This window comes from Temnothorax americanus, unplaced genomic scaffold (assembly GCF_048541705.1).
Source record: "Temnothorax americanus isolate GAGA-0224 unplaced genomic scaffold, ASM4854170v1 Scaffold6, whole genome shotgun sequence".
In the NCBI taxonomy this organism is placed as follows: domain Eukaryota; kingdom Metazoa; phylum Arthropoda; class Insecta; order Hymenoptera; family Formicidae; genus Temnothorax; species Temnothorax americanus.
Window position 1 is genome coordinate 2,313,865 of NW_027509751.1, and position 25,350 is coordinate 2,339,214.

Consider the following 25,350-nt stretch of genomic DNA (forward strand, 5'->3'; position numbering starts at 1 on the left):
GTTCTTTATAAATGAACTTTTTGTACTTTCTCTATTTTTTCTCCTCTTCTCTCTGTGACGGCACTGACGGCAGTGACGGCTAATTAATCTGTTTCGTCGTAAGTGCAAGAAGTACAGCGCAGCTGCGAAGAACTATAGGAATAAAAGAGCAGATGTATAGTAACAGGTAACATGCCACGAGATGTCCGTGTAAATTCATTATGACTCGTTCATTTCTGTAATATCACAAAAATTGACTGAACATCGCTGAAAAATGACGTTATATCACTTCGGAAATTGTCTGGCATTGGTATACGTGCCATACTACTTAACGTACAAATATTCCGGCCTGTAAGTATTCAAGGAGCATTCTCGGTTCTAACCTCGTGAGTTTTAAAGGGACGTGTAATTGAGGAAAAACGTTTTCAGGTCGGAGTACGGCGCATTTTGGAAATGTATTCAAGCCGGTGGTATTTACATATTCACGCAGCTCGTAAAAATGCTGGCGCTCGCAACATTTTTTCCAACTGCTGACAATGTGGGAGAAGAAAGTTTTGATGTTTTTGGAGTACGTATTGTCAGATCTCTTTTCCTAAGTTTTCTTTTCCTTTGCAATCAGGCAAGCATTAAAATTCTGTTACTTATTGCATCTACTTTATATTGTCTAAAAATAGATAGTGCCCCTATTTACCCCTGATTTTTTAATTTATTAATTTATAAGCTTTTCTGCTTGAATTGTGAATTTGTAAAAATTAGTAGACCAATCAATTTATATATTATAACCCTAGCTAGCCGCACTTATTTTCGAGTCCTTAATTCGCCACACTCTGGTACGTGAGACCGCTCGACTTTGTCGCTTTGTCATTTTCATTCTAATTAATATTCATAAGCTTGTAATGTGAGAATTATATGTTTATGATAATATATAGCTTGTATAATATAGCTTGTAATGTAAGAATAAGAGAAAGAGAGAGAGAGAGAGAGAGAGAGAGAGAGAGAGAGAGAGAGAGATGTTTATGATAATATTAGATAAAGAAAATGATTTGAATTTAAATTGAAGTAGAACGTGAGAAATGTGAAAACTGAAAAAACGTACAGCGGTTCTCTAGACCAAAATGTGGCGAGAGTTCATAATTTGAAGTGTTATATAAAGCTCTACACCCTTTTAAAAATAGAAAAATAAATTTCAGGAATTTTTAAAGTCATCCATTGATCTGGCAGACCTGGTAGGAATTTTGTTGGTGCTAAACAGTATACCTGGCAAAGGCCACGCCAAGGTATTAACCGCTGGTATAGGATGGGCAGGAGCTGAAGTGCTGCTTACAAGATTCTTGCTGCTCTGGGTTGGAGCACGTGGCGCCGAGTTTGATTGGAAATATATTCAAAAGAGTCTCGAGTCGAACATCAATTTGGTAAGAATTTATTATCTATATTTTATGATGAGAAATTGAGGCAGACGTGCGCAAGGAAACTTATGCGATTTGTTTCTAACAGGTGCAACACATAACAACCGCAACATTGGTTTGGTTATGGTCCAGACACGATTTAAAACGTGGTTTAGTTCCTATAGTAATTGGTATGCTTGTGCTTACAGTGTACAGGCCACTCATGCTAGACTTTCTTTCATTATTTTTATTAGCTGGTCCATGGTCGGCACTTATTATTAAGGCGATTACCACCTTTTTCATCGGCGCAACAACGTTGCATATTTACGCAGGTCTCGCGCATTCAATTGGAATTTTCTAAACTTTAATTTATGTACATATTACGTGTGTGTGTGTGTGTGTGTGTGTGTGTGTGTGTGTGTGATGTACAGTCGTTTTGATCAATTCATTGATTGATGTTTCCCATTTTCCAATAATACTATAATTGTATATTACGTAATAAATTCGTTGTTATTACATTTATATTGTATTATTTTTATCTTCATAATTTTGTGTTATAAATTTTACAATTTGAAAGCATTTCACTTTATTAAATATATATCCAATAATCTTGCGAGCAATAACATGCTACAGTATATTATGTGCGAAAAGAGAAAAGTTTTTAAAGTTGATTATATTTTTCAAATAATACTTTTTTTAAAGATACAAAAATACCAAAGAGATATATTTTTCCAAATACAATAATATCACGAAAAAGTGATTTGTATCAATATATGTAAAATTTATATAAATGTCTGTTATATCTTCGGTTTCCTTGATTCTAAGTATATCGTATAGATATAATACATCTTTTACTCAATTTTTTAATAAAAAAATATGAACATATATAAAATATAAAGTTATTATTTTTAAATTATTAACTGTGTTAAAATGAAACATTTATAAATGTATATTCTTAGTCAGTCCTATTATATTAATTTGTATCCTCGTTTGAAGAATATTCTTTTGAGAACAATGGCCAAACGATTTCTGCTGTCTCACTTTATCCTTTGTTCTAAAGACTCCGTTCTATTGCGGTTAATGGACGTTAGTGACCGCAGGCCTGTATATACAATAAATATACGCGGTGACAATCATTTTAGAATAGAGCTCGCACATGACAGGCCTTGATTGTTTTGAATCTGAAGTTCAGCCAAAGCTAAAAGGGACAAACTATTTCCCCCTCCTTTGAGTATAAATATCTTTTCGAAAGAAATTAAACCTATTCTGTGTGTGTTAGCTATTGTTAATTAATTTTATGATAAATTTGCAACAATATTTTGCTAGTTTCAATATCTGGATGTTACACATCTAATTTGTGTTTAAAATATAGGTACTATACAATGACAATTAATCAAAATAACTATAGATGAAAAAATATATTTGTGATATTTTATATTATATATAACTTAATTCAAAAATATGCTGGATTAGAATCCTTTGAAAGATATAATAGTTTATTAATTTTGCTAATTCTCGAAAATGTATAAATCGCTAAAGAAGAGTATTTCCTTTATATTGTTGACGTTAGATTCATCTCAGAAAGAGTTACACAGTGGAATTTCCATTCTGATAGATGCGTTAGAAGTATATAAACTTTCCGTGTTTAAATAACGGACCTAAACCAATGATTCTCATAATAAAACTAAGTCTTTTCCCCTTCTTCAAGTATATAATTAGTATTTCCTCAAATATGTAATTTAAGAATCTGCTCAGGGACATGACAGATCTGTCTACAGACCTGCTAACCATCTTTCCAGTTAGTCCGGCATCGTTGACAATGCTGGAATTCAAATTGACCATTTAACTAATAACGCACATTATATCAATAAATTCTCATAAAGGTTCACGAGAATCTGTATGTTTGTATATGTACAAATAAATTATTGCGACTTCTCTTGTGATGTCATTCCGTTTATAGAATTTTATTTCAACCAATGTATAAAACTTATATTGATCGCATTTTTATCACATTATTTTCTTTTTGCGGGAATAAAATATAACAATTTTTTTAAAAATTGTTTTTTAAATAAAAAAATTGCATTTATATGCATAGAAGATTAAATTTTACATTCCTGCGATATGTTAATGAATAACAACGGAACATTCTGGAATAAGTTGACGCTTTGCAGTTTTATAAATTTATTTTGTGAACTTCACTAGATCATGTGTGACCTCTATCACGTAACTGAGATGCGTTTATCACGTGCAGATACACATTTGATGTACTTTCCCCTTATCACATGTAATAAATTATAATTACTATAAGAATGTGACGTTTACTTACGTAGGTGTAACGAGAAAAATTTGGTGTCTCTGGCGTCATTATATACACGCGCGCGAGTAGCTTATTGTAAACAAAATATATCTAATAGATATTCATTTATTTCTCGAAGTTTTTATACTTTACGAGAATATGTACGAAAAATATGTATTGACTTTTTTCTAGATTTTAGAAAAATTTAGAAGAAAAACGTATACGCGTACTGAAAAATATATATAATATATATCTAAAAAATATAATAAAATATGAAATATATATATAACTATATATTTATAAATTTATAGTACTTAATAATTTTTATAATTGTAATATTTTTTAACTAAATTTTTAAAAATGTTTTTGGTGCACTTATTTATAACTATTTAGCAAAGTACTTATAGCAGAAAATTATCCCATAATTTATGCAATTTTTCGGTTAATTATTTTACGAGAATATCCACGAAAATGATGTATCTTTTTAGAATTAGGTAAACACGTGCACGCAGGTGCATTATTTATATATTTCCGTGTTAATATTAATCCACAGTACATACGTAAAGGATTTCTCAGTAAGAGCCATTTTTCTTCAGTTAGGTTGACGTTATTTCGACGCGTCACCAAAACAGGTTCCAAAGTTCACGTTTTGTCTATACGAAGAATCTGCTCCATATATATTGGCGTACAACGTGATGTAACCCGGCAGGTCAGGACATTACTGATCCGGCATCTCTTCATTTAACTCAATGACGCCGAATACACGCGCCTGGATTGTCGTTTGCCAAACGATTACGTGAAAATAGGAAAAACAACCGTGGACTTTGGACGCGTGAGCCGCCAAGAAAAATGCGGAGAGCCGGTTTCATCAGGCGCAACGTATACAATTTATGATGCTAATCAAACATATGTATTAGAGCAATCATCAGTCGCGTGAGCTGTCGAGTTTACGGTGTGGTAACGCTGAACAAAACCGTTACTTTCGCCAATTGGAAATTCGTATCGCACACGATAGCAGGGCACTATCAGTAAAATAGTTGTAGGAGTAAGACGTCATCAATGACAAAAGGTCAACAGAACTAGCTTGACAGATAGGAGATAAGACTTTTTCCCATTTTTTATGATCTTGCGGGAAGCGTAAAATTTTCATTGTTCGCGTGATTTTTGCGATAAATATCCGCGATTGAGGAAAAACGGATATTCGCCCATTCGCGGGCAAGTTTATCCGAGACATCGTGGGTAGAGGGGCCAGCCGTTTCTCCATTGGCCCGCACAACTTAGTTGTTCGCTCGTGGGTTCTGGTCGATGCTGCTAAAAGCCGCGTCGGAACGAGACCTACTAGTTGTCGGAGAGCCGAGAGAAGTGCGTATCGACCGGTCGCACTTCGCATCCTGCGGAGAACCCGAGTCTATTCTCGTCCGCGCGCGGGGCATATTTGCATCGTTCCCGTGATAGAGCGCGTTCCCCGAGGAGGAAGCCGAGAAACCGTAGCTGGAAAAAGAATCGACGAGTTCTACCGAGAAGTCGCGGTGAGCATCAGCTGACATTTTTCTGGCGTCGACTGCTTGAACGCCTACATCGATAGCGCACGCCGATCGGAGTCTCCGCCGAAGAGGAGTATAGAACCGCGCGGGAGAAAGAGAAATCGAGATAAGGGCGATCTGAGCAACAGTGACCTCGGATCAAATTCTAAGCACATCTCGCAGAGCAGAAAAGCGAGGTTGGTGAAATCGAGGTTGGTGGAGCGAGGTGGCCGCGCTATTACTATGTAAATTTTCAGCGGGCGTATTTGTTTGCGCGCGCGCGCACTGTCGCCAACGAGCAACGACATTAAGCAGCTACGGCAGCAGCAACATCGTCGTCGATAGTATCGGGAGGCACGGGCACGGGCGAAAGGGAATCGCGCGGCACGCCGCAAAGTAGAGACCCGGTCTTTTCTCTGACAAATTCCGAGGAAGCCCGCAAACTGGCTCCGGAAGTGAGGATAAAGCAAATTGGAATGAGGGAGGACCTGCTATCTATAATACGGCACACGAGCAGCGACCACTTCTCGGAAGAGCTTTAGCCGGGAGCTTGACCCAGGAAGTAGAGACGCGGCGAGCCGAGCCCCTTTCAGGCTTGGAGGCGACAATTCGCGGGTGATCCGCGCGATAGAGTAGAGGCGGCTCGAATCTCGCTCTCGTTGGCGGGTTTCTTTTTATTTGGAGCGGCTGCGGCTCCACGTAAATCGGGCTTCCTATTTGCTCCAATGGTCCTCGGTATTATTTTCAAATCGATCATAATTTCGTTGTTGTCGTCGTCGAAAGAAGAGGAAAGGGAGAGCCGAATACCCGGAAGACCGATTGTTCCACGTAATACGGGTTTCTCGGTTATGCCCTGGGTCGCCGCATGTTTCGATCTGCTGGCGGCTCCCTTACTGGGTTACTGTCTCACGATCAGGAAACTGGCCCTGCAAGCCGGCCTTCTGCATCAGGAGAAAAAAAGCGATCTCGCCGTGAGGCAGACGCCTAACACGGAGATATCCTTGAACGCTGACACCACCACCACCACCACCACCAACACCATCATGGCCCCTAACGCGGAAGAGCGTCAAGGTAAAGTTCCGCGCGGGGTGAGTCGCTTGATGCCAAAGGGGTGTGAGATGTCTGCTTACGTAATATGTGTGTATTTTTTTTACATCACTACTTTTGAACACTTGCTTTTATATTGCGGAGCTTATCTGCTGAAAGGTGCTTATCTACACGCGATTAATGTAACTAAGGTGTCAAAATGCTTTGTATGGCGAACATATAAAATAGGATACGTAATTTATCACTCACCTTTTCGCTGCATGCGGCAGCATCTAATTACGTAATCTCCGAAGAAAAGAATTTTGAATGAACCTGTAGCGTAGTCAAAATGCCAAGATGTTGTCATTGTATTACTTATCTTAAATTTACATTGTAAAAAGTCTAAAGTCTAGTGAAATATTTATTATAAAGAGTAAGCGTGCTCTTAAAATAATTATCAATTTTAAATTTTGTCTGTCCGTTTTATGTTACACTTGTCTTGTAGAAAGCTAGCATAATTTCCTTAAAAATAATAGTAATTTATAGATTTTCTGTTTAAATGAGTTGTGCAATGTAATTAACATGATTGTTTTAATATTTAGTTTGTTAACTAGTGTAGGTTTGCATTTTTAGTAAACTTTTATTGTATCTTATGCATGTGCATTTATTACTCGCTGCTTACTATTACAATCAACATTAACTGACTCGTTTTAACAGCATTTCAAAAAAACGTACGCTCACCGCATGTCAAGATAGAAAAAGAAAAACTTGTAATTCATGTCTTTCATTCTTTCTCAATTTTCGTTTGTAAAAAAAATAAACACGCTCACAACTCGTATATCTTGCAAATAATATACTCTCTATAGAATCCTACGAATTATTCTGATATTGTGTTAGAAGCCGGTTCATAATAAAATTCAAAGGAAATGAAAAGTGAAAGGAAAACACCGACTCGAGTATTGAGGTCGCCGCGTCTTCGGTATATCGCAATGTCCGTCTTGCTCGTCTTATATTGCGTTTGTGCTTCTTTACTCGTTATTTTCGACGTAAAATTAACGGCAGCGAATATTTCATGTCTTTCAAATGTGGAAAATATATCCTTAAGATTATATATTTGTATACTGTGTATACGAAAGAAGGTGGCTGGCTAAAATTATAAAGGGTATAAATAAACATATGAATGCGATCGATTTAATCTCGTCATCATTTTCATTACCTTACACGCAACAACTTGGACAGATCATCGATACATGAAAGAATAATTAATATTTCGTTTTTTTTCAAACGCATTAATGCAAACTTGAGGATGTGCAAGCAGTTATTGTCCTATCAACGTGTGCTTGACTTTTATTACAACATCCGTACTTTTATTTGCGACATTGTTCTCACGTTACAAACGTCATTGTTATACGCAAGTATCGGATTCTTACGATTCCGTCTCGGAATATAATTCTGTGAAACAATCGGCATAAGGTATCGAAGAGGAAATTGAATGCACTTAAAATATATATATTACAAAAGATATTTTTAATAAATAAATGCGAATGTGTGTGTAAGCATTGATATTGATTGGTAATTCCTCCTTTTTATACGCGAACGTCACATCCTACTTCATGACATTCAATTTTTATATATGCAACAATATACTTTTAATATTAAAATTATCCATATTAAATAAAAAAATTAACGCGAGAATGGATGTGTGCTGTTACAAGAAATATAATAAACATAATATAAATATAAAATAATTTATAAAAGAATGCTTTATATATATAGATGATTTACTTTGTGTCGTATATTATATATATGTTTATGTTAATTAAAATTTTAATACATACGTAAACCAGATACGTAACAACGTTTTTGCAAGATACATAAAACACTGAGATTTACATATTAAATAATATATTTTTGCATTTAATTCCGTGAAAAAGATATGGCATGAAACTTTTATTCCTCTAAAAGCCAAATATTATATGTATATAAATATTATCTGAAACGATAAATACCTACATGTTAAAATGTGTCTTTAAAATATAATTCTGACATAGAGGAATCGATAACTTATCACTACGTCGTCAGGCACATCAAATCGTATTCGTGTTTTATCTTTTAAGTTTTGCAAGTACAGGGAATTTCCGAATTGTTACGAATTCTTACATTCAAAAATTCTTTTGCGAATATAAGAAAGACTAAGGAAACAAGTCGATGGAATTAAACATCGTAAATTTTGAAACGAATAATATTAAAAATCTCATGAAACATATTAAAAATTTGAATAAAATTTCCGCTAAAATATAATTTCAAACCAAATTTGAAAATAAGACTTTTATTTATAAAATTATTTCTATTCTTTACACTTAAATATAAATAATATTTTTCAAATGTTAAATACTGTAAGAGAAAAAATTCTGAAGTTTTTCAATATAAAGAAGATTGTTCCTTATATCAGTTAAAAATTAAACTTTTTAATATTATAATATTAACTTAATATCAATTATTTTTAATTAATAATAAATGAATTTTAGTCACATTATACGACATAAAAATATTGTATATAATAGAACGTTTTCAACATGTACAAGAATAATAAATTATTTCACACACTACGCGTAAAATAATCTGAAGTGGTACATTTTAATCTATTGATAGCATTGATTAGATAATATAATTCCGAATAGAAGGGATAGTCATTATGCATGTGCGTTATCATCTTGAATTCAGATATGAAAGATAAGCTTATCATGTATGAACATCAGGTAATGCTTTTTATTTTTAGAACATAAAGGTTCTCAAGAATCTCAAGCTGTTATTTCCGTTTCGTGGAACCCGCGAACCAAAACAAAAATTAATAATATTTTTAAAGCTATATCAAGTGTATTAATTACATGTTTGTAGAGTTTAATTAATATGATGATTGATGTTTTTTAACATTTATATAAATTCAAAAAATACTTGATAGCGAATATTCACTACATATTCGCAAAATCTAAGGGAAGAGAAATAAATATTTTATTTTTGTCGAAAATAAAATGTAATTTTACTGCGTTTAAAGGGTAAATTATTGTTGGCTTCGGTAACGTGTGGAGAAGCCGAAACAAAGCCCAGTGTACGCGCATTTAGAATCTAAATATAAAACCCTGTGTTTCTAGTGGGGCATGAGGCATCATATATATCCGACGTCGTAGTATTTATTAAATATATGCAAAGTTTCTAGAACAATCAAATTTTAATTCTTTTCTCGAATATCGCTCTCGTCAATCTTTAATCCGTATACTTCTGTAGACAAATATAAGCTTAGATAAGATAATTTACACGTGCTTTTCATACGTAAAAGAAGTGAATTAATTAAATATTGATATTACTCATCTGCTAATTTTAAAATTTGTTATAAAATTGATTAATTATGAAAAATATGGTGTGAAAAAAATGTTACAAAATTTTAAGAATGCACTTTTAATATTTAACAATTATACAATTAATTTTTAGAGAATATTTGTTTTCTATACATTTCAATTAATATAAGATTACACATATTTTTGTAAACTAATTGTTTCTTGTTTTTTGATACACAACAAATCTTTATGTGATCTGTTTACACACACATTGAATGCTTAAAAACTTGAATTGAGTTTTTATCGTGACTAATTGATTTAATGTCCATACATTATTGGTAAAAAACTTGTGATTTCCTCGTGTGTTTGTAAAAAATACTGCATGAATGTTTTAGTTCCCGATCATTGAATCAATTGTAGTCTTCTTTACAAACACGTGCAGTTTTTGTCAATGGGAAATGGACTGTCATAGTGCGAAATTGTTTCTCTGAATATTATGATGTGTATTTCATAACACACGGCATGGCTTATGAAGTATATACTTCACACAAATTATTGCTTTTGCAAATGTATAATTGTAGTATAAAAATTCATGAATTATGCAATATTATTCCACGCTATGCAGTTTGAATGTATTTTTATAACTCTCGTAGCATATCTGACTTAAACATTTTACGATCACTGATATTTTCAAGAAGATTTTAGTACTACGTTGTTGCAAGTCCAAAGTCACGTTGTCTGTGTATACCATTCTCATGTTACTACTGCTCGTGCCTATAAGCATGACGCGCGTTCAGATATATATTGCCAAAATATTCGCACTAGTATAACAAAATGTCTCATTCAAAGGAACTCTGACTAACAGCATTATATTTAGTTTTTATCCTGTGATTTTCAAAAATTTTACTGACGACATCTTGAGGCAAACATTGGAGACGGGAAAACCCATTTTACAAATATGTGTATAATATTGTTTCGGGACAAATTTTTTATTCGGAAGAAGAGAAAATTGTTTAGAAACGAAAATTTGACTTCTTTATCCATTGCATATTATGCAATTCGCGCATAATGTTACAGAAATTTTAATATTTATTAAAGCAAATACTAATATATATTTAATTCAATTTTGTTTTAATTATATTAAAAATTATAGATATACGATATACAATAGATCAGAATAAATGCTTACAATGGTGTACATTAATGAGAAAAATGTGTTTGAAAATTTACATTATAGTCGCCGTAAAATAATTTTCAGTCGTTAATGTATTAAATCCGAAAAATAGTACTTGCATAAATTGCCTAAGCGCTAATAGAGTACTGAATGCTTTATTGTATGCATTTAGATCCCGGCAAAGAGAAGGTCGCAGGGAGAATCTCAGGACCAGCGAAGTCATCGCGCAAATTTGCGGGAGTTGTCGTAGCCACTTGCGGTTTACCGGCTCGCGGAAAAAGCCAAATCGGGCAGAGCCTTGCTCGCAGACTAATTTGGAATGGTGTAACCACAAAAGGTAAGAATGTATACTTAAAGACATATCTTAAGACAAGCATTTATTAAATCAATTATACGATGTAAAGAGATTTATTGCAGCCATATGCTTAATTTTTAATCTTCATTAAACGTATACAATAAGAGATATTAAATCAATATTCCCTAAAACTTGTTTCAGTATTCCGCGTGAGTGATTATCGTAGGAAACGATTCGAACCCCATATATCACATGAATATTTCCGGCCGGATAATGCGGCAAACAATGCGTTAATAGCTCTCGCTCAGAGAGATGCCATGCAGGATTGCGCGGCATGGCTTACATCTGGAAATACCGTAGCGGTAAGTATCTAAAAAAATATTGGTACTTTCTTTACGAGATTACGCTTGTAAACAGCAATATCTCGAATAATGCTATCTCTCTGTTAGCATTATTCGAGGATAATACTCCCGATTATTTTACTGCACTTATAAGTATCGCAGAAAATTGCATGACAGTTAATTAAGTAAATCGTTATTTGGGTAGCTTCACAGATGACATTGTATATCACACAGTTATTCTCTCTCCCTGTATTAAGATCTTGGACGCTATGCTGATTACACGAGCGCAACGCACGGAGGTCTACGATTACTTCTCAGGCCAGCTCGGTTACCGCGTTCTCTTCATCGAATGTGTCTGCGACGACGCCGAAGTCCTCGAGTACAACCAACAAGAAATCGTGAGACATTGCGCTGACTATGCGGGAGTGGACGCCGCTCTGGCCGCAGAGGATCTGCATTCAAAAATTGCTTTTTACGCTGGGTTATATGAACCTATGAACGACAGAACTTATCCCAGGATCAAGATCGACACCGGTACCATGGATATCGAGACCTGTAAAGTGTCCGGTCATATTGAAACCAGCGTGCTTGGATACCTCGGAGACATCTCCCTCAAACCACACACTCTTTACTTCTCGAGAGTAAGCAGTTGTAGCGTTTTTCTACACTGTGACAAATAAATTGCCGAAAAAGAAAAATAGAATATCCCATAATTATATTTTGCCGTTGTTGCTTATTTCGTTTTCTATTTTTCTTCGCGTTCTACATTACATTTTTTTACTTTACATTTTTGTATTGTATATTGCAGCACGGCGAAAGCGAGTACAACGTGGTCGGTAAAATCGGCGGCGACACGGTATTAAGCGCCAGAGGTGAACGTTACGCTCAAGCGTTATCAAACAAGTTTAATGCCATGCATATTCCCGATCTTCGGGTTCTCACCAGCCGCCTCCGCAGAACGATCGCAACGGCGCGCGGTATCGAAGCCCCTCAGGAGCACGTGGCCGCTTTGAATGAACTTCACGCGGGGGTGTGCGAGGGCCTCTCTTACGAAGAGATGCAGGAGCAATATCCGCAGGTAAAATTGTCATCTTTAAGTAAACCTAATAGAGCAATAAAATATATTGATTGCCAGTTAAAAATATTCCTGATTCGAATCATACGTTAAATTCGGGATTAAGTTCGAGCAATTTAATTTTTATCAACGATATTATATATAGCCGTTGATCGTAGGAAACAACCGTGACATAATAACAACGCTGTCTCTTATGTCTTTATACGTTTAATTTTGTAACAGGAGTTCGCTTGGCGCGATCAGGACAAGCTGCGTTATCGTTATCCGTGGGGCGAGAGTTACATCGACGCGATGCAACGCGTCGAGCCGGTAATTGCCGAGCTGCAACGCTCCAACAACGTTCTCGTGGTGTCACATCAGGCGATATTGCGCTGCATCATCGGATTCTTTTTCGATAAGAAGCCCGAGGAGCTGCCCTACATGGACGTGCCGTTGCACACGATAATCTGCATCACCAGCCAGGGTTACAATTACAAGCTCGAGTTCTTCAAGCTGCCGATCGAGTGCGTGAACACGACTCGCGTCAAGCCGAAGAACTGCAGCGGCGACCGTACCGCTGCCGACGCTCTGCTCACCGTTCCAGCGCACTTCGATATACCGGACCCCTGGAGAAACCCCGGCAACGGGCCTACTCTCGTGCAGCAGCACTGAGAGAACCACGAGCGACCCGTTTCGAAAGTGGCGTAAATCAAATTTTGAAACACGACGCGAGTTTGAGCCCTGAAGAGAACAGTAGTACAAATCGATCGATACATGATTTTACGTATGGTTTCAGAGAATTTTACAATCGGTTGAAGGAAATGAAATAAAAAAGGCAATATATTATCAATTTATATAAATCTTATTTATAATATATTTTTTGAGATTAAGGATTAATAAGATCTTCAAGAGTTGATTTACGTTATAATGGAAACAAGGCATTCTTCTTTGCTTACCCCAATAATTAGCTGTATACTCGCGGCGCTATAAAAGATTATTTACTTGTGTGTAATTCTGGAATTTACTATTATTATGAAGGAAAATTAGACCACTGTCGTCATTGATGTTCGTAGTGGCAGCTACATGAGACGATTTTGTTCATCTTCACGCCTAGTATCTCGCAAAGGCACGATGCGTTGACTTAATTTTACTTACATCAAAGTGCGGATGTAAAAGTCTGTTCTGATTTCAAGAGTTCTTTTATGTAATAGAGAAACTTGCAGATTTTATGGCATAAATGTCTTTGATACTTAGTTGGCAATATTATGTGTACGCCCGGATCGACGTTGACAATAGGTCTATGATATCCCGGTAGGATAACGTACCCCTTTTTGATAGTTAGCAATTGGAAACCCATGACTCGAGCCCTCTACGTATCGCGGGACTCATATAGTTTTGTCGATAGTTTATAGCATTATTCGAACCATAGTACGCTCATGGTAGCTCATAGATTGAGACATATTACCTGTTGTGCTAAACATACGCACAAATTTGTATATAGAACTAAATGGGGAGTTGATGTTGAAAACTGTTTGTGATAGAGAAATAGTAGCGCGTAGATACTGTCACTGATGTGGTTGACGCGCATATATATACATCACCGTATCTTTTCGTATCTCAACATTTTTAAAATTTTTTTTCTCTCAAAATATATTACGAAACTTTTATTCCGTGGTGTGATCATTTTTATCAAATTGAACAATCTTTTTTATCGTCACGTTTTATCGCTTGAGCGTCATCGAATTAACGATTATATTGAAAGACGTAAAAAGTAATGGACACGTTCGAATATATGCGCATCGACAAATATAATTCGCATATATCGATTGATTTTGAGCCTTAATTATCCGGCCTTTTACATGATACGATCAAAACAGTAAAAAATTTATCTGGGTACTCTAAGAACTTATATTTTTATAAACGATAGAGATATTAGATGTAATTATATTTACTTTCTTTATAGCGACTAATTCGTTTTGTATTTTGACCAGCAATGCAGTATGTTTATAATTATTCATAATTTCTAATAATCTATATATAAGTATTCAATTATTAACCAATATATCATTTTACATATAAACAAATATATATATATTTAATTATAGAAGAACTTTTTGCAACGAAATGAATGATCGAAAAAGAATCTTAACACCGAAATCACTTATCATCATTGTCGGGGACAAACTAGTTTATTAGCTAGAACTGTTATGAATTATGGAGATCTTCAAACAATGAGAAAGAGAGCTTATTATCTTTTGCAAAACTTTATAAACTTTATGCGAGATAAGTATTGCGATTATTGCGATTATCATATACAATGATTCAAACGTGTTGATAGAGAATTTTATCCTTACTACTAAATCTTTTTATCGAAACGAATTCTTCTGTTGCATATACATTTGTAAATTACGTATGTTTAAATTCGGTATATTATTTTACAGACTTGTTAAAATGACTTGTTATTTTTAGCATATATTTATAAATGCAATATAATATACGCAGGAAAGTGGACATTTAACAATACATGCATTTTGGATGATTTAAATCAAGGGTTGTATTAAATTCGTGAAGTAGAATTCAAAGTCCTGCTGTGAGTTTGCTATAATTTCCTACGTAACTAAAACGTTACTCCGGCTAAACAAGGGAAACTTCGCGAACTAACGTACACAAATTAATCCTTAAACGTCGTTGATCCATTGATATTTTATCGTTGTATTTTAGGATAGTTTATTGCATAAACACGCATAATAATTTGTTTAGACGTGAACACGAAGTTCTTCAGGATTCAACGCGATGCTAAGCTACGAATCTGACATTCGCGCTTCCGAGGATTAGTTCGATAATTTGCTTGCTTTAGGGAAAACAATTTACGTGTGCTATGTATATCTTCCTTTTTTTGAATAACAAGTCGATCTAGTCGATCTTCCGATATTTCGACTACTACACATTTTGTGACTCTATACACGCTTGAACGCCGCGAGAGGTAAATTATAATTTGTAATATGTGTATGGTTAAGATGTATTTTATTTATAGTTTGAAAACTTTAGAATTTTTTATTTATACACTCTGAATAAACTTTTTTTTACAAAGCTTGCCCTTTACATTTCTTGTTCCAATCATTTATCAAATATAAGTATATATCAGGCAAATATTTAATATCCTTAATATAAAATTTATAGCCATATTTATTATAATAAGGCAGTATAAGTTTTAAATCTGTTAAAATTCTTAGAAATTGATATATAAATTTATATTTTGTATTTAAATAGGTAAATACAAAACAAGGAAAATTTAAGTAGAAATTATAATTAATTATAATTAAAATGTTTGTTAAAAATTATTGATTTATTTAGATTGGTATAGTATTAAATTTAAATAAAATGGAAATTCCCAAGAATTAAAAAAACGCGATTCCGAGAATTCCATGAACTTTAAGTTTTAAATATTGCGAAAATCTAAGTAAGTCTTTGAGAAAATCGGCAAAGAATATAATTAGATATAATGTGAATCAAATCACAACTACAATTATTTCAATTCCAAAAGTCACATTTTTATTATTTCTTTCTTTTATTAATATCTATTATTATAAGCAAAGGGAACTACGATCGCACTCTCTTATAATTTTCTTATATTATTAAAGACCAACAATACCGCTGGTATATATATAATCATAAATATATAATTATATATAGATATAACTATATAAAATAATTAAATAACTTTGCAGAATAATCATGTAAGTTTATGACTAGCAAATTTCACACATATGACTAGATACGTTTTCATAAATACTGCAAGAACTGAGATCAGCTATTTCTCTAAAATTAAAAAATATTGATTTCATTTAGAGATTTCGTATATAAATCTCGAAATAATTTAATAAATAAAAAAATATTAAAAATTAAAACAATTTTTAAAACAGAATTGAATAAATGCACATTATTTATAATTCTTATCCTATTTAATTATCACGAATGAAGGAAATATTGACTATTTTAATGAGTAAAGAGAGAGATATCGTATGAACATACACGCTGAATTTTTATTATATTAATAATGCCAATAACACGGCATATATATATATTGAAGAATATATTGAATTTGGAAATTTCCGCACTCAACAATCCACTTTCACTTAAAGGTGTCGTACGCAGTATTAAATAGCCGATCTCATTAATTTGGACGTATAGTCTCTTTGTTTAGCGGCCAAATGCAAATCTAAACTTTTCAACATTCTCGCTCGAATTTCTTGCGCGTTCGATTCCCGTTTATGAAAATCACTCGCTAGAAGTCTATCTTCTGAATGCAACGGTTCGTTTCGTTGAAGATTGTCGAGTCCGATCGTATTTAACGAGGAGGATTTATTTCGTGATTCCTGCATGATGGTTTTCATGAATTCAAGGGCCATTCTCCGACAAGTATCGAAACCCAGTAATTGTATTCTTTTACTGTGAACGGCATCCATACGGTGATTTCTCCAGCGTGTTTCCCTGTCTATTATTTTAGCGAGAGAATTGGGTGTCCCGGGTAGATCTTGAAATACTTTACTAAGGATTTCCTTCGTTAAATCTTCTTCACTGCCCGATGCGTCTAAAATAACAGAAATATTTTAATAAATTTGACGATTGCTAGTTTGTGATCATAAGGATTAAATATTAACTCATACATACACGGAAGCATAAAATGTCTTGCCAAAATATTGATTTGTATTACGGTTAATTGCATTTTAGATTTGAGACATAAAAAGAAAAAAAAATAAATAAAAGTATTTAACAATAAAAAATTAAATTTTTAATTTGTAAATTTTTATCAAAAAATTTCTTCGCATATCTATGAGATATTATAATTTGCTTTGTCTAATAAGTCGTCAAAATTTTTTGGAAAATAAAACAAGTCACATTTTGTTCTATATATCACGCGTACGACACGGAAATGACGTCATGTCGCATTGAGAGTCATGCGTGAATTTGACGAGATTGCTATTAAGATATCATACGAAAATGGTTTCCACCTAGTTGCACACGGATTGACGTCGTTCCATATGATTCTTATACTGCACCAAATTTAATTTCATGCAGAACCTTTCAAGATATCTGTGACAATTGATATAAGCCCTATGGATACTCCAATCTTTACTTGTTCCCATTATCAGCAATAGAAAAATAAATTTTGTTTTATAAAAATGTCATTTCATTATGACAACTAATTCAAATAAGTCATTTTGACATAAAAAGTTTGTCGTAATATATTGGGCAAAGAAAACGAGCTTTGTTCAAAACTTGGTAAGGAAGGTCTGGAATGTCATCTTATTCCATTGCAGAATGTTGCAAAAGTTCTTGCCGGTGATTTCGAGTGTACAAGTTGCGCAATGCATGAAAGGATGTAAAGTACGAGAAAAGTTTTGCATTACCTTGATCACCATTATCAGTTTCTGCGATGTATGCGCCTTCCCTGATCTCTCGTTGTAATTCTAGAACTCTGGCTAAAGCCAACTGGAGATATTCTCTTGTATTTGGATCCTGTAAAAAGATGAGATACATATACACTCGAATACTATATGGGACACATTTCTAGCCACGTTAAATTAGTTTTTACAATATTATTTCATTTTATCTTTAAAATGTCAGATATCGATCTTTATCTACTATAACTGATAATTTATACTTATTAAATAATTAATTAACTGCCTATAATACTTTATTAATTAATAATTTAAAATATAAAGGAAAATAAACCTTTGCATTTTGTTAATAATCTAAAATATGTAAAAAATTTTTCTAATTTACACATTCCGTGTGGAAATCTAACAAAAATATAGGAAGCGTATATGTTGTTTTATATGTATACACCGGCCTCTGTCACAATTGAAAAGCTTTTGTTACAGATAAATTAATTGGCCAGAACAATCTATATTATATTAAAAGATAAACTATCAAATGCAATTATATTGCGATTTGATATATGTGACAAAATGAAAAAAGATTTAAAATGTTTTACAAACTTTTTTAATTGATTAAGCGCAAAATATAATAAAATTCCATTGTTTAAACTATTTAAAGTTTTATATATAAATGTCATAAAACTTCGAGTATTGGTAAAATTTATATAGAAAAAATTTTACCTCATTATATATAAAAATGCACCGCAAAAATGACTTCGTGATCGACAGGCGTAAAGAGAAAGAGAGAAATAGGAAAATTTAGATCATATGTGTCTCTGGTATAATAAATTGCTTTATGCCTTCATGATTTTGTAAGAAAATAAACACAACTTGAAAATGAATACAATTTTTATTTCATATACTAAAATAAAATAACTCTTCAAGATGAATACGATTATACTGCTTATTAAATGTAATAATTGCGAACAAAGAAGAACACAAGAAGCATTGTCTAACTTTGTTAAGTGTCTCAATAAATGCTGACAAATAGCTTCTTTATTTATTTATTTATTTATTTATTTATTTATTAAAACATTATTATTGATATATCTATTCATATTTTTAATCAAGGTACAACTCGTACTTACAATTATATATATTATTGATAATATATATATTATATATCTAATCAGATAATATTAATAAGCTTAACTTACTGTATATTCTTTCATTCCTTTTGTTCTTTTAACGTCATTGCCAACGTCTTCTAAACAAGGTGCCTGCGTTGAATAATGTATTAAACAATTTTTCTTTATAACTTATAAATTTTTATAATTTTAAACATGCACATCGCTATTTCTGTCTTATTAGAAATGTACTGCACATATATATAATAATATTATTCTGTACGCATTCTGTATTATTTTACACAAAAGTATATATCTTTATTCTAAAAGTATCTTACCGATGAATATCTCTTCATTATGATCGGTGACTCAGCGCTTGTCCATCTATAATTCAATAAATCTGAGAAACTAAGAAGCCTTAGAAATTGTGTTCGTGATTAATTGTAATAAATAAATGTCTGCTAAAAAACTTCGAAAATTTCATAAAGCCATAATAATGTTCAAATTTTTAATTAAAATATCGGTTTTGTTTCATTTATATTAAAAATTGAACATCCGATCACACACATTCATTTTCCTCATAATTTTGTATGATACTATCAGTACTATGACCAACGGGAATTTAATACATGTAATAATAGCTACAGGTTGTGCATGTCGATAATGCATTGTAAACGCTATTTGAGAGATAATGTATCACTTATATCCGTATAATATCCGTTATATTCGAACATAACTGTTTTTATCTATTATAAGGTTGCATCAAATTAATCAATTGTTCTCCGATTTTAATATCTATTACGCTAAATAATATTGAAAACAGTATATTGTATTACTTAATATTACTTAAAATATTTTTTTTAAATGTGTGACTTTGTAGCAGCAAGCAACCTAACATGTTTCGTCAAACTTTTATGCAATAACAATATTGTACTCTTCATAAAAGAATTAACATGAAATGTGAACATATATAGACTCAACTCGTAATAAAAGCTACAAAGTTGGTATCTGTTTGAATTATCGTCTTATTGTGTTATCGTCTGGAAGTAATGATACCTCGTGTTACTTACGCGGTTCTGCCTTCGAGTAGAAACGTGCGCTTCTACAAGTTTGTCCCTTAACTTCGTATCGGTTATCCGTCGTATCAGCTTCGTTATTTAGTGCTGCCGGAGGTGTCGAGAGGTTCTCCCGTGCTTGCAGGCCCACTAATTGTTTTTTTGTGCCGAGCAAAGTTTTTCCAGTAAACTCTTTTTCGTAAAAAAAAAAGAAACACCTTTTTTTCGCGTCCTTTTTGTCACGAGAAAACGGTACCCCCGTTATTAGTTATACGCTGCGCGCTACGGTGGACTGTCAATAGACACGACCGTTGACTAACTTCGATCCTCTCGTACTACCAACCCCCTTATTTTCACGACCGTTGTCGAAGAAGGGGGGGGGTCACGCGAGGGAGTCTGTTTATCACCCAGCCCCCTTCAAAATCCGGCTGTTCAACCGTCGTATAAAGGTCCGAACGAACGGCAGATGCAAGACACCCCCTTTCTCCTCTCTCTCTACCCTGCGCGTGCCACGTTAAAGGGAATGGACGACGAGTGGCACGTGCGAGTGGGTACGTTACACGCGCCGTGCCGAGGAGTCTCGCATCGATTATTCTTATTCGACTTGGGAATGACCGAATGATCTTTGCATGTGCACGTTCTCATAAAATTTTTTCACGCAAAAAAAGAAACATAATTTGTTTTATGTTGTTACATTAAATTATATATAGCGAGTCATCTTTATTGGTATACAGTTTAGCCACATGAAAAGAAAATATGTGAAAAACGTACAAAATATCCTGCAATTGGGTCCTTTTGCAAAATGTATGATACTTCTAAGCGAAATATTTATATATCTGAAAATATAATGGATCAGTTTTGAAATATCTTATATAATATACAATGTATATAACCATTTTAGACGCTGATGAATGTTCTTGTTACTTAGATTATTTTGCAAAATATTTATGTATTACCAACTAAGTGATGCGCATCATAAATCTAATTTAAATATAAGCAGAACGACAATAAAAAGCTTGTTACAGTACAAAATTTTACTGTTCTATAAGTTCACAGCGTCGATTCGCATCTCTCTCTCTCTCATGTAGTCCCATCAATATATTATACTACAAACTTTCGAGAAGAAAATATTTTTATTTAATGAGTGTACTTAGAAAATATTTATATTTATATTTATATACATATATAAATATATAACTAATTCTGGCTACTTATACACGTACAGTTTAATTGAGCTATCAAGATTTAAAATGAGTTTTGTTTCATGTCATCTGTTCCGTGTGTTTTTCACGCTGTTTTCATGCTTTTCTTCTCGTATAATGTCTGCAGCGAGATCTAATTTAACTCGGCGAGCCAATTACCGCCACAAAAAAGATAATAAAACGAATAACTATCGGATCGTATCTCATTGTACTTTGTTTAATCACTTTTCTATGGCTCACTCATTTATCGCGTAATAAATGAAAGTATTCTCATTGCTCATACGATTTTATTGAATTTATTAAATAATAATTTATTTATTTATTCTTTCTAAAAAAAAAGGCATGTTAAATCGATACTCGCATTTCTCGAAGTCTTCTCGAAAGTCTCGAATTGCTTTGTTGGCTTCTTTCCGCGATGCTTATTGATTCTGTTGCTGCGTTAACTTTGTGAGCGGCTGTCATAGCATATTTTGACAGTTGTGTGTAATATTAAAGCTAAATAGCGCGCGCAAAGCGCGCGTCTGTGATGTCTAAGGTATTAAAAAGTAATGATTCTGCGAGACTAATTTTTAATCTCTCAATTTCACAGAAAGATAAAAAAAATTTTGTGATTCTATTAAATAAGAAAAACATATAAAGCTATCAACCCTGATAAATTGCAGATTGAGCAAGAAATATGCACATACATAGGTATATCTACAATACTGCTTTACACACATTATGTTTTTTATGAAAAAGAATAAATTCATACATGCTAATATATTTCTGCAATCATTCAAAAACAGGAACACGTATAAAAAGATGAGTATTATTGGTTCTTTATTATTATTTTTTATAAATTTGGCCAAAGTAAAAAAAGATTTTATTTTGCAAAAATAAGAAATTATTTTCAAACGCGTGTTACAGTCTTGACAAGTTATTACCTTCCTGTATTCTATTTGATCACATCACCAATCTTTAAAGAAAAGTTTGACGCTATAAAAAGTATACTAATTGCTTGGCAGAACTCTTTCGACAAAAAGAATTGCAGTTTGAGTTCGCAAATATTATTTGAAGAAGAACGTTCAAAGATGTGCAGTGTACAGTGTAAAGTGAAAAATTGCAACATACATGTATTCTCAAACCAATATTTTTGTAAGTAAAGAGATTAGAAGCGGTCGCCTATAATCTTTGAAATATGGTTATTATGGAAATATTGATTTAAATAAAAATCTCTGAGACCTGTCATTGTATTTCTTTTTATCCTCGTAATGAGAAACTTGTAGCATTAAGTATTACGATAGATGCAACCATCCTAATGAAGCTTTTGTCCATCGACTATGGTACTTGCACTGCAATTTACATTGATATCCGCGGTTTGTTATTATATGTATTTTATAGTAATATTATATATTATGTATATGTATATCTATATCAAATGACTTACGAGAGCAACTCTCGATCGCCGACGGTGGGTCTACTGTTAGTCGTGTCTAATATGCTGGCCCTTTCAAATACCCCGGTTGAATTAAATTCTTGAGTACGTCTTCGGAAGGTGGAACCGAAACTGGTCTCGTAAAACATGCGCCGACTTCTTTGTGAAAAAGCACCGTGTTTGCGAATTGTACTACTTTCCATTCGATTTCTACCGCAGATAGCGGAGCCACTCGGTAGGCAGAAGCATAAATAATTATTAAACCTATGGCAGAAAAATAGAAGTGGAGTAGATTAAAAACACATTACCACAATATATTAAAAAATAAAATATATTTCTCGACAGTGTGTTTATTTTTCTAATATATATATATACACATATATATAAATAATATATATATTCTTTATTTAAATATGACACTTTCATGTGTTAATATAAATAAAGAAGGGTAATACTACATATATTTTATATGCAGAAAAGAGTTATTTCTTGCTAGAGAAAAAGATGAAAAATATATATGTATACAATCTTCCTGCTGAAAAGTTCGCTAAGAATTGGTATTTTGACAAGTTTTTACGAAACATTACAATGACGAAAATTTAATGTTCTTCTATTAACATAATAAGTTTAGTTAATGAGATTACTTCAGAATTGAAAATGGTAAGTTTTATGTAGTAAAATAAGTTTTGCGTAATACTACGCGACTTTGTTCCTCAACGTTTTCAATTGTTATATCAAATTTGAAAGAAGCTGATTTTTTAATAATGTAATTGTAATTATAATTAACATTTACTGATATTTGTGATTTATAAGTCAAAAAACATTGTGCAAAAACATCTGCAACATATACTTACCGTCGACGAAACGTGCGGCTAATTAAGTAGAGAGCTATAGGATTGATGCAGCTATTGCTGAAACTGAGGCAGAAACCAATTATCCTGAAGACATGCCAATAATCATCATAGTCGTCACGGGCCGTGGGACAAAAGTGGAACCACAGCATAAATATGTGATACGGTAGAAAACAAATCACGAAAACGATTATGAAACACACTACCATTTTGCCGACCTGTTAAATTGCAGGAATAAGCGAAATCATCAGTACAATAGCATCCAATAAGGGGCAGTTGAATTATAAAAACTGTTTAATGGTATATATACGAAGCATGAGTTTAACATTTTGAATTTTTATGAATTATATTTTCATGTACATACCCTTCTGCGCGCCTTTATTTGTTCAACGTGAAGATTACCGCTGGGAAGTTCGCCTGGGATGTTTTTAGTTGATAATGCTAGATGCCACGCCATACCTAAATAAAAACCAGCTATCACGCATAACGGTATCACGTAATATGTCAAAAATTTAAACAGTACCATCCCCTTTTCATAGGCGTCCCCTGTAATATAAAAGCACATAACGCGGTGTCTGTCTTTGCGTAACCATGCACTTAGTGTTACAAAATTTATATTTTCTCAGTTTTAACATCGTTCAATGAATTAAGATAAAGTATTATGTATATGTATATGCAATGATATGTTGGCTCAGAATATCAGATAAAGGCTCCAAATCTATAGAGGGAGCTGTATTCAACATCAAAAATGACAAAAATGTGAAAGCTATTAACTAATGTTTTGCCATTAATAATTTGTATCTGAAAAAGTTTGATATTTTTTTTCTAGCAGATAAAATGACATTATCATATAGATCGTTCAAAGTTTCATTATAAATTTTACAATTTACATATGCATATACATATTTCTAATAATGGTTTCGTGACATTCGGAATTATGTCCAAAAGAATTGCGTTATGGCTTACCAAATTCTTCGGGGAAAGGGTTGCAGATTAAAATGCTGTGGTTTCCACTTAATGGTATAGATGATACGTAGGAGAAGAGCGCGGCGGGCATAGCCAAGACAATCGCTAAGACCCAAATAAGGGATGCCGTTAAAATGGTAAGTGGTTTTGCGCTTAAACCCGCCATGTGGCGACGAATAGGGTTCACGATGGCGCAATATCTATGAGAACGTGAAAAGATGCGGCAATGGATTATATCATAAGCGGCAGAAACTCGTTCACTTCAATGATAAATTACTCAAGACACAAACAAAATAATTAATATATGTATAATAATTTGCATATCTTTGATCGTCGTGCCTTATCGATTTTACGTAAATTAAACTTTCATTTAACGTAGATGAAATTTTAATATTAAAAAAGAATGTCGTGAAGGTAATTGAAATTATTTTCATGAAACATATTTAACTTTATTAAAAATTTATGGTCGATCATTAACGGTAGAATATTCAACGGTATCTGCATCAATGTCCAACAGTAATGCTGCACGTCCATCGAAATGAGACACGGCATACCGTTAATTAGCTTCAGGAGCAGACTTTACACTTGGACATATTATGAGCAAAGTTGCAGTTTAATCTTCTCTTGACTAAGAACTAAATTAAGCTACGGATATTCGTAGTGCCATCCAGCTAAGTAAAATTTTGTTTAATTTCTTGAGTTAATTTGCACGACACGATAAGGCTCTTAATTTAGGTATTTACCTTTCGGCCGACAAAGCAGCTAAAGTAAATACTGACACGCCAATCGAAATATCTTTAGCACATTCAGATAGTTTGCAGATAGTTAAGCCCCATGGCCATGATTCGATCGTGTAAAGAATCGATGTGAAAGGTACGCTAGTCACAATCACCTGTAACAATGAATTATCCCTAAATTTGGTTCAGATGATATTTTGCCATCAAAT

At 33.3% G+C, this 25,350-nt stretch overlaps 4 protein-coding genes across 18 annotated transcripts in view; 2 read left to right on the forward strand and 2 right to left on the reverse strand.

Moving 5' to 3' along the window:
* The first annotated feature begins 97 nt into the window (after positions 1-97).
* Positions 98-1,886, forward strand: LOC143905120 (BOS complex subunit TMEM147). Of its 2 annotated transcripts, none has more exons than XM_077420301.1 (4): positions 98-330; positions 409-547; positions 1,155-1,391; positions 1,474-1,886. In XM_077420301.1, exons 1-4 carry the CDS (start codon positions 254-256, stop codon positions 1,723-1,725), a joined length of 705 nt encoding a protein of 234 aa, XP_077276427.1. In that variant the 5' UTR covers positions 98-253; the 3' UTR covers positions 1,726-1,886. The 2 variants fall into 2 exon arrangements, with proteins under 2 accessions (XP_077276427.1, XP_077276428.1); XM_077420302.1 differs by having other exon boundaries at positions 104-330; positions 1,170-1,391.
* A 3,029-nt stretch (positions 1,887-4,915) lies between these two features.
* LOC143905113 (6-phosphofructo-2-kinase/fructose-2,6-bisphosphatase) lies at positions 4,916-15,499 on the forward strand. Its single transcript, XM_077420269.1, has 7 exons — positions 4,916-5,380; positions 5,441-6,254; positions 10,891-11,055; positions 11,215-11,375; positions 11,612-11,995; positions 12,163-12,432; positions 12,652-15,499. Exons 2-7 carry the CDS (start codon positions 5,909-5,911, stop codon positions 13,078-13,080), a joined length of 1,755 nt encoding a protein of 584 aa, XP_077276395.1. The 5' UTR covers positions 4,916-5,380; positions 5,441-5,908; the 3' UTR covers positions 13,081-15,499.
* Positions 15,244-20,125, reverse strand: LOC143905121 (uncharacterized). Its single transcript, XM_077420303.1, has 5 exons — positions 19,987-20,125; positions 19,255-19,300; positions 19,007-19,069; positions 17,820-17,928; positions 15,244-16,999 (listed from the first exon to the last, which is right to left on the reverse strand). The coding sequence occupies exons 2-5, from the start codon at positions 19,270-19,272 to the stop codon at positions 16,566-16,568; spliced, it is 624 nt and encodes a 207-aa protein (XP_077276429.1). The 5' UTR covers positions 19,273-19,300; positions 19,987-20,125; the 3' UTR covers positions 15,244-16,565.
* Positions 20,126-20,660: 535 nt separating this feature from the next.
* Positions 20,661-25,350, reverse strand: part of LOC143905115 (neuropeptide CCHamide-2 receptor) — an 86,467-nt gene continuing 81,777 nt past the window's right edge. For 12 of the 14 annotated variants that reach the window (XM_077420273.1, XM_077420281.1, XM_077420282.1 and 9 more), the window contains 6 exons: positions 25,148-25,296; positions 24,405-24,604; positions 23,803-23,984; positions 23,442-23,656; positions 22,600-22,851; positions 20,661-20,807 (listed from right to left, as the gene is read on the reverse strand). In XM_077420273.1, coding sequence (XP_077276399.1) covers positions 20,672-20,807; positions 22,600-22,851; positions 23,442-23,656; positions 23,803-23,984; positions 24,405-24,604; positions 25,148-25,296 — 1,134 coding nt within the window. In that variant the 3' untranslated portion in view covers positions 20,661-20,671. Of the gene's footprint in view, positions 20,808-21,266; positions 22,505-22,599; positions 22,852-23,441; positions 23,657-23,802; positions 23,985-24,404; positions 24,605-25,147; positions 25,297-25,350 lie in introns of those variants that run through there. The other 2 variants (XM_077420286.1, XM_077420287.1) reach the window with 2 other exon arrangements.

Bases quoted from the DNA above. Each gene is read 5' to 3' on its own strand.
- LOC143905120 (XM_077420301.1), top strand. From the start codon at position 254: ATGACGTTATATCACTTCGGAAATTGTCTGGCATTGGTATACGTGCCA. The intron at 331-408 runs GTAAGTATTCAA...AAACGTTTTCAG, and splicing joins ACGTACAAATATTCCGGCCT to GTCGGAGTACGGCGCATTTT. The intron at 1,392-1,473 runs GTAAGAATTTAT...TGTTTCTAACAG, and splicing joins TCGAGTCGAACATCAATTTG to GTGCAACACATAACAACCGC.
- LOC143905113 (XM_077420269.1), top strand. From the start codon at position 5,909: ATGGTCCTCGGTATTATTTTCAAATCGATCATAATTTCGTTGTTGTCG. The intron at 6,255-10,890 runs GTAAAGTTCCGC...GTATGCATTTAG, and splicing joins TAACGCGGAAGAGCGTCAAG to ATCCCGGCAAAGAGAAGGTC. The intron at 12,433-12,651 runs GTAAAATTGTCA...ATTTTGTAACAG, and splicing joins TGCAGGAGCAATATCCGCAG to GAGTTCGCTTGGCGCGATCA.
- LOC143905121 (XM_077420303.1), bottom strand. The intron at 17,929-19,006 runs GTAAGTTAAGCT...ATCTTTTTACAG, and splicing joins AAGGAATGAAAGAATATACA to GATCCAAATACAAGAGAATA. The intron at 17,000-17,819 runs GTAATGCAAAAC...CTGTTATTTTAG, and splicing joins AACTGATAATGGTGATCAAG to ACGCATCGGGCAGTGAAGAA.